We start from the raw sequence: 15043 nt of genomic DNA on the forward strand, positions 1-15043 counted from the left end.
GTTTTTTAAATAGCTGTAAATTTCTGAGAATCAAAACTTTCCAATCTTTAAGGTAAATTTAACAAACTTTCGAAGTGACTTGTAAAAGTCCCCATTCATTTTATAGCATCCTCCTCCCCCAAAAGCTTTCAGACCAGTAGAATTTTTTTTATAGCATCTTTGGTTCTCTTACTTTCAGAAGTTTGGGGTTCTTTTTGGGGGGTGGGGGTGGGGAGAATCAACAACTGAAGATATTTATCACTCCTTTCTTGTCAGATTATTTTTTGCTTATTTTTTAAGACTGGTGAAATACATGTGTTAGAACTACTTAAAAGTTTTCCTATTATTTCTGGGACTGGTAGCTTGTCCCTATATATGTATCCATTTTATAGAGAAACACACAAAGACAGTAATGAAGGGAGACTCAAGCTAGTTAAAATTCTACTGAATGACATACAGTGATTTTTCGGTTAAAAATTCCTTGTTTGGTAAAATATTCACAGTAAAAATCCATTGAAGCTAATTTTTATTAAAACCAAAGCACCAATTAGCCCCCTAAAATTAAACAAAGAAACAAAGACTACTGTCTCAGATGTCCTTTACAATAAGCAAACCTTTCATGAAGAAAGAAATCTGTGATCTAATTGGCTAGCATTACTCCCACTCAGGTACATGAGCCACCAGCATGTGAATTATGACAATAAATTCACACCCAAAATGAAGGGGCAATATATGTTTGTAAAAAGATACCAACTATTAATTTACATGAAGTTATAAAATACTTTAAGAAATATGTACATGGTTATTTAAAAGGGCTCTATTTCAGTAAGAAATTAGATGGTTGAATGCATGGTCATGCCCATATTTTAATGGCTAATCAGATCACTTGATTTCTCTCTTTCATAACGAATACAGATAAACAGAAAAATGAGTACATCTTCTATTTAAACCTAAAAACCTCTTGTTCACATGAAGTAACTTATTTTTGGGATTCACATTATTTGTGGATCAGGCCTCAGCAAAAGGAGGAATAACTCCTTTCGTTGTCTAACTAGTCTTTCCATGGAACCCAAATTTAAAAGTCGGAGCATTGCAACATCATAGGACTTTGACATGCAAATTAATAAATGGAGCAATGAGCTGTATACTCACCTTTTTGACTGTGGAGTGAAACTTTCTGAAAGCATTTTTATGTTACAACTACACTACTGTGTGGTAGTAAAATGTGGAGCCTATTCTTTAGTTTGGAAAAGAAGAGGATATTTTCCTTTTAGCGACTTCCAATTTCCTACCCCTCCATTGAGAAAAGATAAGGCCTGCTAATTCAAAGGACGAAATGATTGCATTGCTAGATGCTGATGTACAAATATATTTTAAATATGCTATATCTCAGTCCATTTATATTTGTCATAGCCATATAAGTCACTGACTGTGTACTTGGGTTTCCTTATTGCCAGGAAGATCAGATGCTTGTCACCTGGGAAAGCTCTCGATGAGCTGGACTGAGTAAATCCTAGCTCCCACATCATCTGTTCATTCATAAGCCCCAGCTAAAGGGGTGATCATGTGGTCACATTCAGTATTGGGTGTCTTATAGCTATGACACTGGGCTCTTGGTTACAAATCCAGAGGGAAATCTCATGGAGTTTTTGATCAGAGATAAACACTGGGTTAAGCTTAGGTCAAGGCTGCTTGAATTGCACTGAACTTTTGAGAGGATACTCTCTAAATGAGCATGGGATAGAGTCAGGATTACTTAATGTCTGTTAGAACTTAGGAGCTACTTACTGGGATCCACCTGAGCACATAGACGTTTATTAATAAAGTCATAAGACTTTAATCTTAAAGACCATTGCTGAAGGCTATTTGAAGAGAAAAATACTTTTAATATAATTTATATTATGTATGATTATAGGAAAGATGGTTCCCAACTGCCTTTAATTCAGCAAAAAAAAAAAATGGTAAAGGTGAAACGGAAATACTGTTTTAAAAGATTAATATGGCACTGAATATAACAGGGAAAGTTTTGGATACATTACTAGAAATTCTGGCTCAGAAATTATTTTTCTCTCTCCTCAGTGCAACTTCCCTTTATGATCCTCTTCAAAATTTATCTGTGTTGCCCTGTTTTAACTCAGGAGGTAAGTATGGAAGAACAAACTATCAGAACTGTAATCTAAGATGCCAACAATAAACTTATCAGTAAAAGTCCCACAGCTGCTGGAGCAAAAAAAAAAAAAAACAAAATTAAATGGTATATGCACGATTACCAAAATTTGTTCGGTCTTTGGAGGGATGTCAAATGCGTATTCAAAACAACACAAACAACAATTACCCTGAACGCATATTCGGAAAAGTGATTAAGACTTTTTAACCATTAATATATAACTGACATGTTATGGATAAGAAATAACTCTATGTAGAAAGTGAGAAGCTACTGCTATTAAGTTATTTTCTTATATTTTATCTTTAGCAATATCTGAAAACCCAATAAATTAGCCACAGATTATTTTCAAATTGTCTAATTTAGAAAGTAGTGCCATATAGATAAATGCAAGTCTTCTAGGTTTAATTCATGGCAGATGACACCATCCAAAGATAACCTTCTTTCAAGTCAGCTATATTTTTATTCTGTGAGCCTACAGAGAAAAATTTCCCTCAGCTAATTAATGTTTTATAAATATAGGTTTAAACTGGAAAACGAAAAAATTTCAGGTGTAAATATTTTGTCAAATGTTAGATTAGCAAATAGCACAGCAATTTTCTATCTTAATCTAGTTTCCTTTGACACTGAACAATAAAAGAAAGAAATGTCAATTAAACTAGCTAGGTCTGGCCCATTAAGAATATGCTTCGTCTCAGAAGATATGTCTTCTGTATTTCTATCAGAAGAATGAAAATGAAATTCAGAATTGTCAGATGAAAGATTCAATATGAGGTTCTGTTTCTTAAAAATAGGAAACAGATGCTTCAGAAAAAATTACATTTTCATTATAATTCCCTCTAACTGCCTGCTCCCAAATGCCACAATACATTTTCATCCCAAATTATAAAGACAGATGAAAACCACAAAAACTAGTTCCTTTCGGGGGAACTTAACATTTAATGCCCAACAGGGTATATTTTAAAGAATCCTCACATCAAATATGGCGCACACTGCTGTATTTCATATTTTGAGTAGTTCCACTAAAAGCCATACAGCAAACAATGAGTCTTGTTATCAAAAGGATCACCTGCACAGTTAAAACAACAAAACCTCACACAGACATAGAGCAAAACCAAAAGTGTTCACTTACTTCCTCAGTGGAAGAAGTTAGAAATGTATGAAAAAAATGGCCTCGAAAATCTGCTATACCAAACACCTCTATAGACAAGAAACAAAAATAAAAACCAAACATTTGCTTTCCTGCTTTTTCTTTAAAAGTTTCCATCTTACATGATATGCTATTAGGTGCCTTCTTAATAGTATCTAATCTACTTTTTCGTTGCACAAGTAGGCATCCTAGGATAGATCTCTTATTACCATCCATGTTCATGGAGAACCGCTCTTATGGATAGTAAACCTAACTCACAGTCGGGCCATAATTAATGGGCAGTGGTATTTTCTAAAAATCGATTACTGCACACATCCAAACCACATTAAATTTTCAACTTAGAGTTCAAACAAAGTCTATTTCCTTTCTACAGTAGCTATCACGCTCCAGATTACAGTTTTGAAATCCAGGAAGTGGGAACAATGTCTTATTTATTTTGTTGTTGATACGTCTTTATATCTTCCTTTCTCCTTTCTTCCTCCCTCCCTTCTCTTTTATTTTTTGTTTTTTTTTGCTTAATAAGGTTAAAAGAAATAGGTTATTAAGAAAATCAAAGTCTAGTAAACATCAAAACTTATAGATCAGAGTGGTCACAAATTCTTCTTTGTAATGATGTTAAATTACCGACAAAATGTTTTTTGAAAACAAAAAAAATCTAAAAACCATCACATGCCAATGGTGCTCCTTATTTAAGCAACTGGCGTTCGTCTATGCTTTTGAGTCGTTTCTTCCGGGGCTGTACAAAGTCATCATCTGAGTCATCACTAAATTTATTATCTTCTGATTCATTCCTGAATTCTAGTTTAGGAAACCTTTTTTCTGGATAAAGGTTCTTTAGAAGTTCTTCAAAATAGCTTTCAAGTTTTATACCAGCATTGGCTACTTCTGAATCAGGCTGTTGGAGAAAAATAAAAATATGAATTAAAAAACAAATATCATCATTTTAGACAGTCAATAAAAGTAGTTTCTCACATTTTTGTTACCTTTTAACTTGAGATTATAAATATCAGTGGAACATTCTGAGAAAATGTTTATGCAATGTCAGCGATATAAAGTAAATATATCTTTGACTTATCTGGATTATTCTAGAAGGGGGTGGTAGTGGTAGGACTGGATTACCAGAGATTAAAAAGATGCCATAATCATAGAATTATGTAGTAGGTATTTTTAGGACAAATTAAATAAATTGTGGAACTGTGTAATGAGTATCCAATAAATGCAACAAACTGACAAATGACAAAATTTTTGAGAAAATTTTAAAATTAGAGCTACGTCCTTAATATTTTAAGATCGATATCAAAAAAGACTAAAGTATGGATGTGCCATATTACAAGAAATAAAGGTGAGACTGAAAAAGAATACTTTCAGGCTAGATAAAAAAACATTCTAATTGTTTTCAAGTTGTCGGCTATAATTTCCATTTGCACTTATCATATAATAAACCTTTGAATATAAATGTGGATAAAGTTATTCCCTGACAGACTCTAACTTTTGGAAATTTCTGCCAGCATAAATAGATCTCTTAACTTCCTTATTTTGTTGATAAAGTATTTGGTTTAATATTACTTTCAATATTGCTATTGGTTCTTAGCAACCCCAACTCACCTCATTGAATTCAGCACAGTTTTGAAAGATTAATCTAAAATCAGCTACAAAATCTTCAGGCTTTGTATACACGAAACAATCTTCTTGTAGTCTTTTCTTGATAGTCGACAAGTCCATTGGATTTTTAATTATTTTGTAATAATCAGGCACCTTTTAAAATAAGTAAGATACTATAATACAAATAACTAAATTCTGCCTGGTCCTAAATAAATTCTTTATTTTCATACATTGGAAGGTATTTTTGTGCCACATTTTTCAAAAGTTTTCACCATTTTAGATGGAAAAACATTTCCACATTTTCCCTCTTAAACCTCTGTTCTCCTTATTAAACAAAAAGAAATTATTATAAAAAGTATCATTCTTAGTGAGATCTGTCATGTTTTTGCTGCATGTATCATAGCAAATGGACTTTGAATTTGGGTTTGAACCTCAGCTCTGCTATTCAGTAGCACACTCCTGATTAAGTTACTTATCTTCGGTGAATCTTCATTTCTTCATGTATCAAATAGGGATAATTCTACCAACTTCATAGGATTTTGTAAAGACGAATGTGATAATATATATTAAGAAAAAGGGGGCTATTTTGCTGTTGTTGTAACACCAAATGTAACTGTGAGCCAAGATCATAAAAAGCACGAAGTTCTAGGTTACGATTTTAAGTCATGAAGTTTTTATTGGTGGTGTAAGCTGCTTTTCTTTGACATTTTTGTCCTGCCTATTTTGGGTACAAAAGGTCCTTCCCCTGAAAGTATACATTTCCTTTAACTATCTCAACTTCTCAAAACCTGTTCTCAAGAGAGAAGTTCATTTACTAAGACATTATTTACTAAGCGAGTTTTCTTTTTTAACCTTGCATTAAATTTTTAAAATTTATCAAACTATAGAATAGGTTAAATGTTTAAAGGAATTTTGGACATCAGAGAATAGAGAATATACTAAGTAGTACTTTCAGCACTCTAAAATTATTCATTAAAGTCATATCGAACTTCCAATATAAACTTTTTGAAGTCAATGGTTAATACACACACACACACACCCCTCCCCCTCTTCCTTTACTATTAAAGTCTACTTATTATTTGAAGTCTGGACCTATAAATCAAAATATATACAGAATTTTTGGGGTCTCTATCTCCAATGGAAAGTTTTTTTCCCCAACAGTTTAGGATACATGCCTAAACCTCCTGAGACAGAGACATCTGATAGAAATCATCCCAGAGAATAGTAGGTAAAGTTTTTGAGATCAAAAGAATTTATGAGAAATGAATAAAGTTTGGGGCCAATTTGTTAACATTAAAATGTATTTACGAGCAAAGCATTCGGTATGTATGAATAAGCTTTAAGACTGGATTAGACATAAGAAACTATTGAAAACGGGTACAGAAACTAGAGTCTCATAAATCGAGTTTCAAAAAAAATCACCCACTGTGTAAAAATACATGAAAAGACATTAATACTTACAGTTAGAGGAACTGGGTCTTGAAAAGCCAGGCTCATTTCATGGCAGTAAAGAAATAAAAGTAGGCGTTCACACTTCTAAGCAAAAAATATATAAATAAAATAACAATAATGAAGTCACAGCTTATTTTCAATAACAATGTATGTCATGGGTCTCAAAGTTCCGGAATAACAATTAAGATCAGTCTGTGGTTTATGTTATATATGAGAGCAGTCCTTGCAATTATAGGAACAGAAGTATTATCACTAGAAACCCATTTGAAGTTCTTTAAAAATAAATTTCCACTTATCTCTTCAACTTTTGTATTGAATTTAATAACAGTCCACAAAGAAAGAACACACATATGTTAAGAGATCCAAGGATGGAGCCCTTTCCATGGCATGTCCAGGCCCAAGGCCCCCTTCTCTGAAGGCAGATGGTTCTATCACACACCCTGCTACTCCTCTGCTTATGGGCCTAAGTCCCTGTGGTACTGGTAGTGTGTATCTGGGCCCCCTCTTACATGACGACTTTCATACTGATACAATTAAGTATAACAAAATTGAGCAAAGGAGTTTCTTTAGTAATGCAGAAGTGTTAATTTCATAGGTTTAAAAGTAAATTACAGTTAAATATTTTAGCTGGTTTTGAGGTACAACCTATTACCACTGGGTGAAAGGATGGATTATTTCCAGGAAAAATAAATAAATAACCCATCTCTCTGATGCCAATTTTCAACAAATTTTGAGGAAGTAAATCTATCTGCTGTAGAAATAAAACAGAACAGAAATTTACTAAAAGTAGACTAAATTAAATTTAAAGGTCCAGACTACACAAAGGATACACATTCTACCTTATTCAGATAAAATATTTTCAACTTCTAGAAAATGTATGTATAATGATTTTTTAAACTAAAAAAAAGTTATAGCCTGCCTTTAAATATTAGTTAAAATTCTTATACTTTTGTGGGGAAAAATACTAAAGAAAAAAGAAGTCAGTATATAATTTGACTGAAGATACATACAACTTCTTTGATGAAAGGAATATCTGCATTACAATAATGCATGTAACCAAAAATAAACGAGAAAACAAATTAAAACAACAGTCTAGGGTTGGAAATGCTCAAAAACTTACCCTTTTATCTATTGGTGTTAGTTTACCATCAGTTTTCTTTTTTTCTGAGTTGTGACTGGGAGCATCACAATCATATTCAACTTCTGGTTTAGATAAATCTCGACAGAAAGTACAAATCCACTCTCCACTGTTGGGAGATAAAGTATATGAATTCCTAACTCATCACTTCTCTCTTCACCATGCCCTTTCCTACCTCCTCCATGCCATCTACGATACAAATTTATTTGGCATGAATTTTAAATCACTGAGGGTTTACCATATAGCTACTGTGTACACAGTACCATGCTGAAAGTACAGCTACAATGCAAGAGCCTAAGTGATAAATATTAGTCTAGATAAAGGAGTATGAAATATATATGCAAAATGAATCTATGGCTGATGTGAGGCACAACTGGCATTTTCCCTCAAATGATTCAAGAAAAAGAAACACTCTTGGTACTATTCTTGCAACTTTAAGTTTGAAATTAAATTTTAAGTAGTACAGCCTTCTTAGAACTAAGAGATTAACTCAATGTTTCTTCATCATCTAACAGAAACTGAGAATTTGCTTGAGATGTTTTTTAAATTATATAGCTCATGCTTGGCAAATAAGATGCAATAACTTGTGGCAGTTGTGCATAAGGACCATTGTTCTTTATGGCAACTCCTTGTAATAATTTAAAGGGCCAGTTTGTTTTGTTTTGTTTTCATAACAGATTAGGTTTTTGAGAGAAGCACAAGGAATGTGGAGGCAGGGTATGGGAAACTCTACGTTGAAGGTTTTGAAGTATGCATTTATGCCAAGTGGACTTTAAAGTCTTTATGTTGCAATGATAGTTAAATTTGCTGTTATTATTTACAGTGAAAGAATGTGGGAAAGGGAAGCAAATACTACCTTACCTTGGAAAATTTGCCAATGTGGGCACATGACAAGAAAGATGGAATACTTTGGGACACTTCTCACAGCATAGGAGTTCCCCTCCATTCTGACAAACTGCACACCAGTCCTCATTGGGGTCATCCTCTTTCCTTGTCTCTCCGACATGAAGGGGTGACTTCTGCGAGACATCCAGCCACTCGGATTTTCCATTTGAGGAATTTTCCTGGTGAAGTCCAGGCTGATCTCCTGTGCTATCAGGGGCATCTGATCTTAGCACAGACTCCTCAGAAGCAGAGCTCTGATTGCTGTTTAAAAGCAGGGAGGTGAGTATGCTTCTTGGGTAGTTGGTCTGTAATAGAAAAAGTGTATGTATTTCTTAAAACTGGAATTCTGCAAGTTTATTAGCATTACTGTGACCCTGGACCAAACACTGTTTTGTCCACCTGGCTACTTCAAAGGGCACCTGGCTACTTCAAAGGAGTCTATAAATATGCATAAGAAAAGACTATATTTACTGCTAAGTGTATTAGAGTCTCGAATGGTAAAGAAGACGGGCCTCTACTAAAAATATCATCAAAATAGAGTATCAGTAGTAACAGGGTGTGGGTAATATAGGAAGAATTTTCGAATCTTCTGATGGCTACAGAAATGAGAGAACAGGTGGATAGTATAGAAGTCAACCATACAAACTGTAAGTTCATTTTATTGGAGATGTTAATTTAAATTATACCTAGACACAATGTATGCCTAGAATAGAATTTTTATCATTCATACAAATGTATACTGCTTTAATTCTTAGACGCAGCTTCACCTCTACAAGAGCTATTAATATCTTCAAGATGAATCTAAATTTTGTTAAGAGTCTAAGATGGTGTAAATTTCAAATCACTAACAAAATCTGTTATCTCCTTTAAACATTTTTTTTTTTAATTTCAATGAAATAACCACAGACTTAGTTAAATCATGGGTACATAATCTCATTCCTGGGAGGCAAGTATTTTCAAACTATTTAGCTTTTTCTTTTGGTATTTCACTATTTTATTTACTTCTATATTTCTAAATAATAAGCTTATACCATAATTTCTCAGATTTTCGATTTTAAACATATTTTCAGTTTTATAGTCTTTACTATGAAAGATTAGATTTTCTTCCCAACTCTCCACACTCCCTCCTCACACTTGCACACCCACACACCCATTCATACTATCTTCTTCACATAATTATTAAGCGTTGATTTTTTTTTTTTTTTTTTTTTTTAGTTTGTAGGCACTAATATAACTATATCCAGCATCTAGTCCAACTGGTCAAACACTGCTGTACTGTTTAAGTATCATGAAAAGTCAATTTTCGATTAAATGAATATTTAGGTTATTATCCTGATAATCTCTAGTTTTTAGTGAAATTTGTATTCAGGTGTTTACATCATTAAAACCATATTGTTCATGGCATAACCATAGAATGTACTATGACTACACTCTTTTTTTACCTTTTTGTTTTTACTGAGTTAATAATTACATACATCTTATTTACTTATTTCATTTGCTTATTTTTGTAGGTACCTATCGCTAAGTCATTTTCACAATCTCCAACAGTGTTATAAAATGCTTCTCAGTGCTGTCAACATTTTTCTCCCCTTGCACACATTCCTATGGAGTCTTCTGTACTCCTGCTACAGGGTATACTGGAGGAGCTACTGTCCTGGGGATACCCTTTTCTTTGCTTCTCTTCTGTGTTAGATCCCATTTCTGGGGTCTTATGTCTTCCTCTTTCTTGGTGTACTCCATTTTTGATGAGTCATATTCTCAAATATCTTCCCGAGAATAAGTACATGGAAATTAAATTTTTTGTGACCTGGGACACATGTTTAAAAATGTTTATTTAAGCTTTATACATGATTGATAATTTTTTCATTAAATATTCTGGTACTTGTTAGGCCCTTTCAATTCAAATGCTCATGCCCTTCAGTTACAGAATTCTTATATTATTTCTTTGGCAATTACCTTCCATGTGTTTACTCCATCTTCTCTTTTAAATACCCAACCTCCTCATTTGAGCCTCTGATTTTTCAAACTCCTCTCCATTTCCCATCTTTTTGTTTTAATTTACTGAGAGATTTCCTCAAACTTTTCAACCTTTAAGTTGACTATTTCCCTGCTTTAAAATAACATTTTTAACCTCCTATGAGCTATTTAAAAGTTTCTCTCACTCTATCCCCCAAATAGGAATAGTGTAGCAATCATTGATATAATTACATTTTGAGGCCTAGATTCTTCATCTGATTCTTGTTTCACTATAACAACAGGAAAATCGTAATTTTCAGGTGGTCCACTGTTTTCTTGTTTTATTCGGATTGGCTCTAACATGACCACTGGGACTTTGTGCGTAGAATCAGCTCCTGCTGGTTTGCTGGAAGAACCAGAGCTATGAGAGAGAGGAAAAATAAAAAACATCTAAGAATATACCTTCAGTATCTCAAAACAAAATATAACGATAGCGCGTTCTGAATAATGACAGTATCTTCACAGCAGTGGTAACTATGTTACATCAGTAATAAATGATACATAACTTAAATTCAAGTGCTGTATGTAAAAGTTTCACTTATGTATAAAAAAATGTTCTGTTTACCTTATATATTTGGAAAGATATTTAAATAAATTTAAATAAGACAAGAATTAAAAGCAAACTGACTTCAATACTCTGAGGCTCTAAAATTAGGCAGCCAGATTTAGTACTTTAGAACTAGCATCTTTTAGGCTTTCTCATTTCCTTTTCTAGTCAGTGACAAAGAGATTTCTAGGCTCACATTAACAATTTATTGTCACAAAGTGTGAAGACAATTAACTAGAGACATAATTTATTGATGTTCTGCAATTTAAGAAACATAGTGGGACAAAAACCATTTACAGATAGCCACTATGTTCTCATGGGATTAAACCCAAACCTTTTCCCATCAGAGAATGTTTTCCATATGATTAGAAAGTAAGAATTGGGTTCAAGATCTAGGAGAAATCTGTAAGCATAATGAGAAGATGAGCAAAGCAATAAGTTAAAAAAAAATTTCATCAACTGTAAATTTATTTACTTTAAACTAGAATCAATCTTTGGTCGTTAGAAAAGTCAGAGAATACTTAAATTATAGTATAAAATTATTGTTTCTTTTCCCTAAGTTTGTATTTGTGGGTGTTCCTATACCCACAAATGAAGTTGTACCTACTTCGTTTTTATTTTTTCCTTGCGATTATGCTGAGGTCAAAGATATTTTCCTATTTCCAACATATACACAAATATTATTGTATCTTTAAAGATAAAATTATAATTTACTTAACAAGTTTATTAAATTAACATAATAATATGTAATAACTATTAATATTTAAAATTTTTTTAAGTAAAGAATAAAAGAAGTTGTTCAAAATGTACTGAATACCAAAGCATATTGAGCGCTCAGGCAAAAGAAATCAATTTAGAGATTTTTCTACCTAGAGAAAGTCAGTTTACCTTCCTCGGCTCCCAACGCTGGAGGCACTAGGTGAACGTATTGGTGGATGTACACTAGTCATAGTAACTGGTCCTGAAGAGGAAATTATACACATTCATAAAAATGAGTTAATAATTATGTATTTAAATTCTACTGAATGTGCTCACTTAGTACTACATTGAAACTGGGAACATATAATGACATCATGTAAAATAATAAAGTTGCTGAACACTCCTAGCACAGTCTGAGCTCCATTAGACTGGCAAGGCTGTTCAACCTCAGCACTACTGACATTTTGGGCCAGATGATTCTTTGTTGTGGGGGCTGACTGTGCGCTGTAGGATGTTTGGCGGCATCCCTGGCCTCTACCAGTTATTAGATGTCAGTAGCATCTCTCCACACTTCCCACCCAGGGGCATGGCAATAAAATACGTCTCTAAACACTGCAGAATGTCCTCTGTTTAAGAGTAACCAGGGTAGGATCTCAATGAGGACACTAGTGCCTGTGAAAGCTACAGAAGCAATAAAAAGGGTAGGGGCTGATATAAAAGCCGTCCAAGAAAGAGATCTACTACAGATCAATTCACGGAAGACACTGAAACAAATATTCTACTAGGCAATGCACATAAGGTTCTTTGTCCAGTGCCTGGCAAAGAGTCAGTACTGGATAAAGTTAGCTTTAGTAATACTGCCAAAATGGTTTCCAGAAATGTTTTGTCAAGTTATACTCCCCCCAGCTACGTATGAGTACTTTGTTCATTACATTCTCATCAATGAGTATTTTCACTGTTTATATCTTTGCTAATTCAGTAGTTAGAAATTATATCTTTTGATTTTTTTTTAATGACTACTAGTGTGACTGAACACCCCACAAACACATTTTACTGGCTATATGTATTTCCTATTTAGGGAATTATTAACTCATTTCCTTTGGCAATATTCAGTACTTTCCTTATTAATTTGAATGAATTCATTATATAAACAGCCTCTGCTACATTTGTCTGCAATTTCCTTCCAGTTTTTTTGTATGTCAAGTTTGTCAATGTTTTAAATAAGCATCTCCTTTTAAACTGTGTAACTGCCTTATGTTTATGTGACTGGTGAATGACTTAAATTCTCCTCTTTCCTTATTTTGGCCAAAGCACCAATTTTGCCAAGGTCTCCAGGAGTAGTATTAGTCAGAATGCTTCTTTCTCTCTTGGAGGAAATGAATAGGTACGTTAAAAAAAATCCTTAAACACTAGGCAAATTACATATAAAATGAGGCCATATCACAGGCGGCTTATCAAAAAGGGAAAGTATAATACTAATTTCCTCCTGGGAGTATACAATGCCTATAAATTATGTTGAAACTGAAAAGGTACAGAGGTTTAACCTCTGCTTCCTACTCTGAAAGTACCGTATATTGATTTTAAATAGTGCCAAAAACTCAGACCCATTTAATCATCCAACGAAGAAAGGGAATTTTTTTTTTTTTATTACAAGATGAATAAAAACTAGAAAAACACTTGCAAAATCAAAAGAAGCCCACTTTACCTGCAAGGCCTGGAGATGGCACTGATGAATTTGGTGACTGGACAGTTCTGTTTGAGGGTGGTCTTGGTTGGCCATGATCAATACCAGTATCTTTCCTCACAATATTATCCAGCATAATAGTACTTGAACAGTCAATCTTAAAAAAAAAAAAAAAAGAAATTCTTTTATGGCATCCTGACTTTGCACGTTAAAAGCTACTTTAAATTTATAAGGAAACTTTACCAGTTAAATTATCATCAAATAATAAAACATGCAAATATCACATGAGAAGTTATAATGCATATTTTCCCCGTAAACAATCTTGAAAAGAGCTTTCACCCTTCTTAATGTTCCATCTTAGTAAATATACTGAGGACACACTATTTCAGAAGTCATGAGCTGAGAGAAAGGAGTACTATGTGTCATTCACATCCTTAAAAAATAGAGCAAAAAACATTAAAATAATTTCAAAATAACAAAAGGTAGCTAAGTTAAAAAAAAAAAAAACCTTGGTGAGAAAAGTAGCACAATTTCACATTTCTGCAAATCTCTTTAGCATCTTGTTTAGTAACAGCCAACTGGATTCTTATATCTTCTTATATCTGCTTCTGTACTCAATCTGCTTTGACGTGTGGTTTTGGTTGAAGAATAGGAAGAAAATCTGGTCTTACACAGGAAGGGCCCTGTGGGGTGTCTGAGTCTCTGAAAGAGTGGAGGGACCCCTGTGTCCTTGGCCCACAGGTCGAGAACTGACGCTCTGGTATGCATTAGATAGATGGATCAAGTGCATACCTGACACATTTCCAGAACACTAACGTCACCTAAAAACATTACTACCATTTGGTAGGAAAAAATGATCCCTCATAGATTCTTGCTTTAATGTAATAGTATACAAATAATCCTTGTTCCCTAATTGACTGCCAGGGTGAAATACTGATAAATTTCTATGGAATAAGAGTTTGACACTTTAGATGCAAGCATTTTTCATGCTTATAGACACCATATATTTCTCAAGAATGTCTTTGTGATTAAAATCCAGTTCACTTCTCTAATACAGCCGCAGCCTTTCTCAACCGGGATTTTCTAAGAAAATGGAAGTCCTACAGTCCTAGGATGCAAACAGCATATAATGAATTTAGTTCTCGCCTCTGCATGGAGAATGGTGCTACTTAAGAACCATCCTTGGGAAGACTGAGAAAATAGCCACTCAAATCAGTTTCTTTGTTCTATGGTTCAGATGATGAATTTTAATTGAGAAAGGCTGGTAGACAAAGGGCCACCTGTATCTGAAGACTGCAGAGGGAAGAGCAGAAGGTCAATTTTGCTTTCTGTGGGTCACCTTAAAGTTGGGAGAGCGGGACGTACACAGGGTCATTTACGTTTACCATTCTTCTGGCAATACCTTGGCCAATAATTTTTAGTGAGTATCGAAATAACTGGATTTGACAGATCTTAATGTAAGAAGTTACTTACACTGTGGAGTAAATGTAAAAGTTAAACCAAATTATATGAGACAAAGGAAGTTTTCCTATGTATTACCTATGTGTGAAAAATACATGTACTTTACCCACTTAAGTATATACAACTATTTACATAATGAAATAACTCTGGTAAGGTAAATGATGCCAATATTAGGAAATATTAATTGATCTCAGTAACCTGAAAAATAAATAATGAAAAATTAAAAATTCTTTTACAATCTTACAAGATATTTCTTAAAATTTTTT

At 33.5% G+C, this 15043-nt stretch overlaps 1 protein-coding gene across 1 annotated transcript in view; it reads right to left on the reverse strand.

The window, feature by feature from the left end:
* Positions 1-3607: 3607 nt before the first annotated feature.
* Positions 3608-15043, reverse strand: part of TRIM24 (tripartite motif containing 24) — a 120385-nt gene continuing 108949 nt past the window's right edge. The window contains exons 12-19 of the mRNA XM_011359563.2: positions 13338-13473; positions 11822-11894; positions 10579-10747; positions 8347-8675; positions 7468-7594; positions 6357-6431; positions 4899-5048; positions 3608-4188 (exon numbers count right to left, since the gene is read on the reverse strand). Coding sequence (XP_011357865.1) covers positions 3979-4188; positions 4899-5048; positions 6357-6431; positions 7468-7594; positions 8347-8675; positions 10579-10747; positions 11822-11894; positions 13338-13473 — 1269 coding nt within the window. The 3' untranslated portion in view covers positions 3608-3978. The remainder of the gene's footprint in view (positions 4189-4898; positions 5049-6356; positions 6432-7467; positions 7595-8346; positions 8676-10578; positions 10748-11821; positions 11895-13337; positions 13474-15043) is intronic.

This window comes from Pteropus vampyrus, unplaced genomic scaffold (genome assembly GCF_000151845.1).
Source record: "Pteropus vampyrus isolate Shadow unplaced genomic scaffold, Pvam_2.0 Scaffold48, whole genome shotgun sequence".
Classification (NCBI taxonomy): Eukaryota; Metazoa; Chordata; class Mammalia; order Chiroptera; family Pteropodidae; genus Pteropus; species Pteropus vampyrus.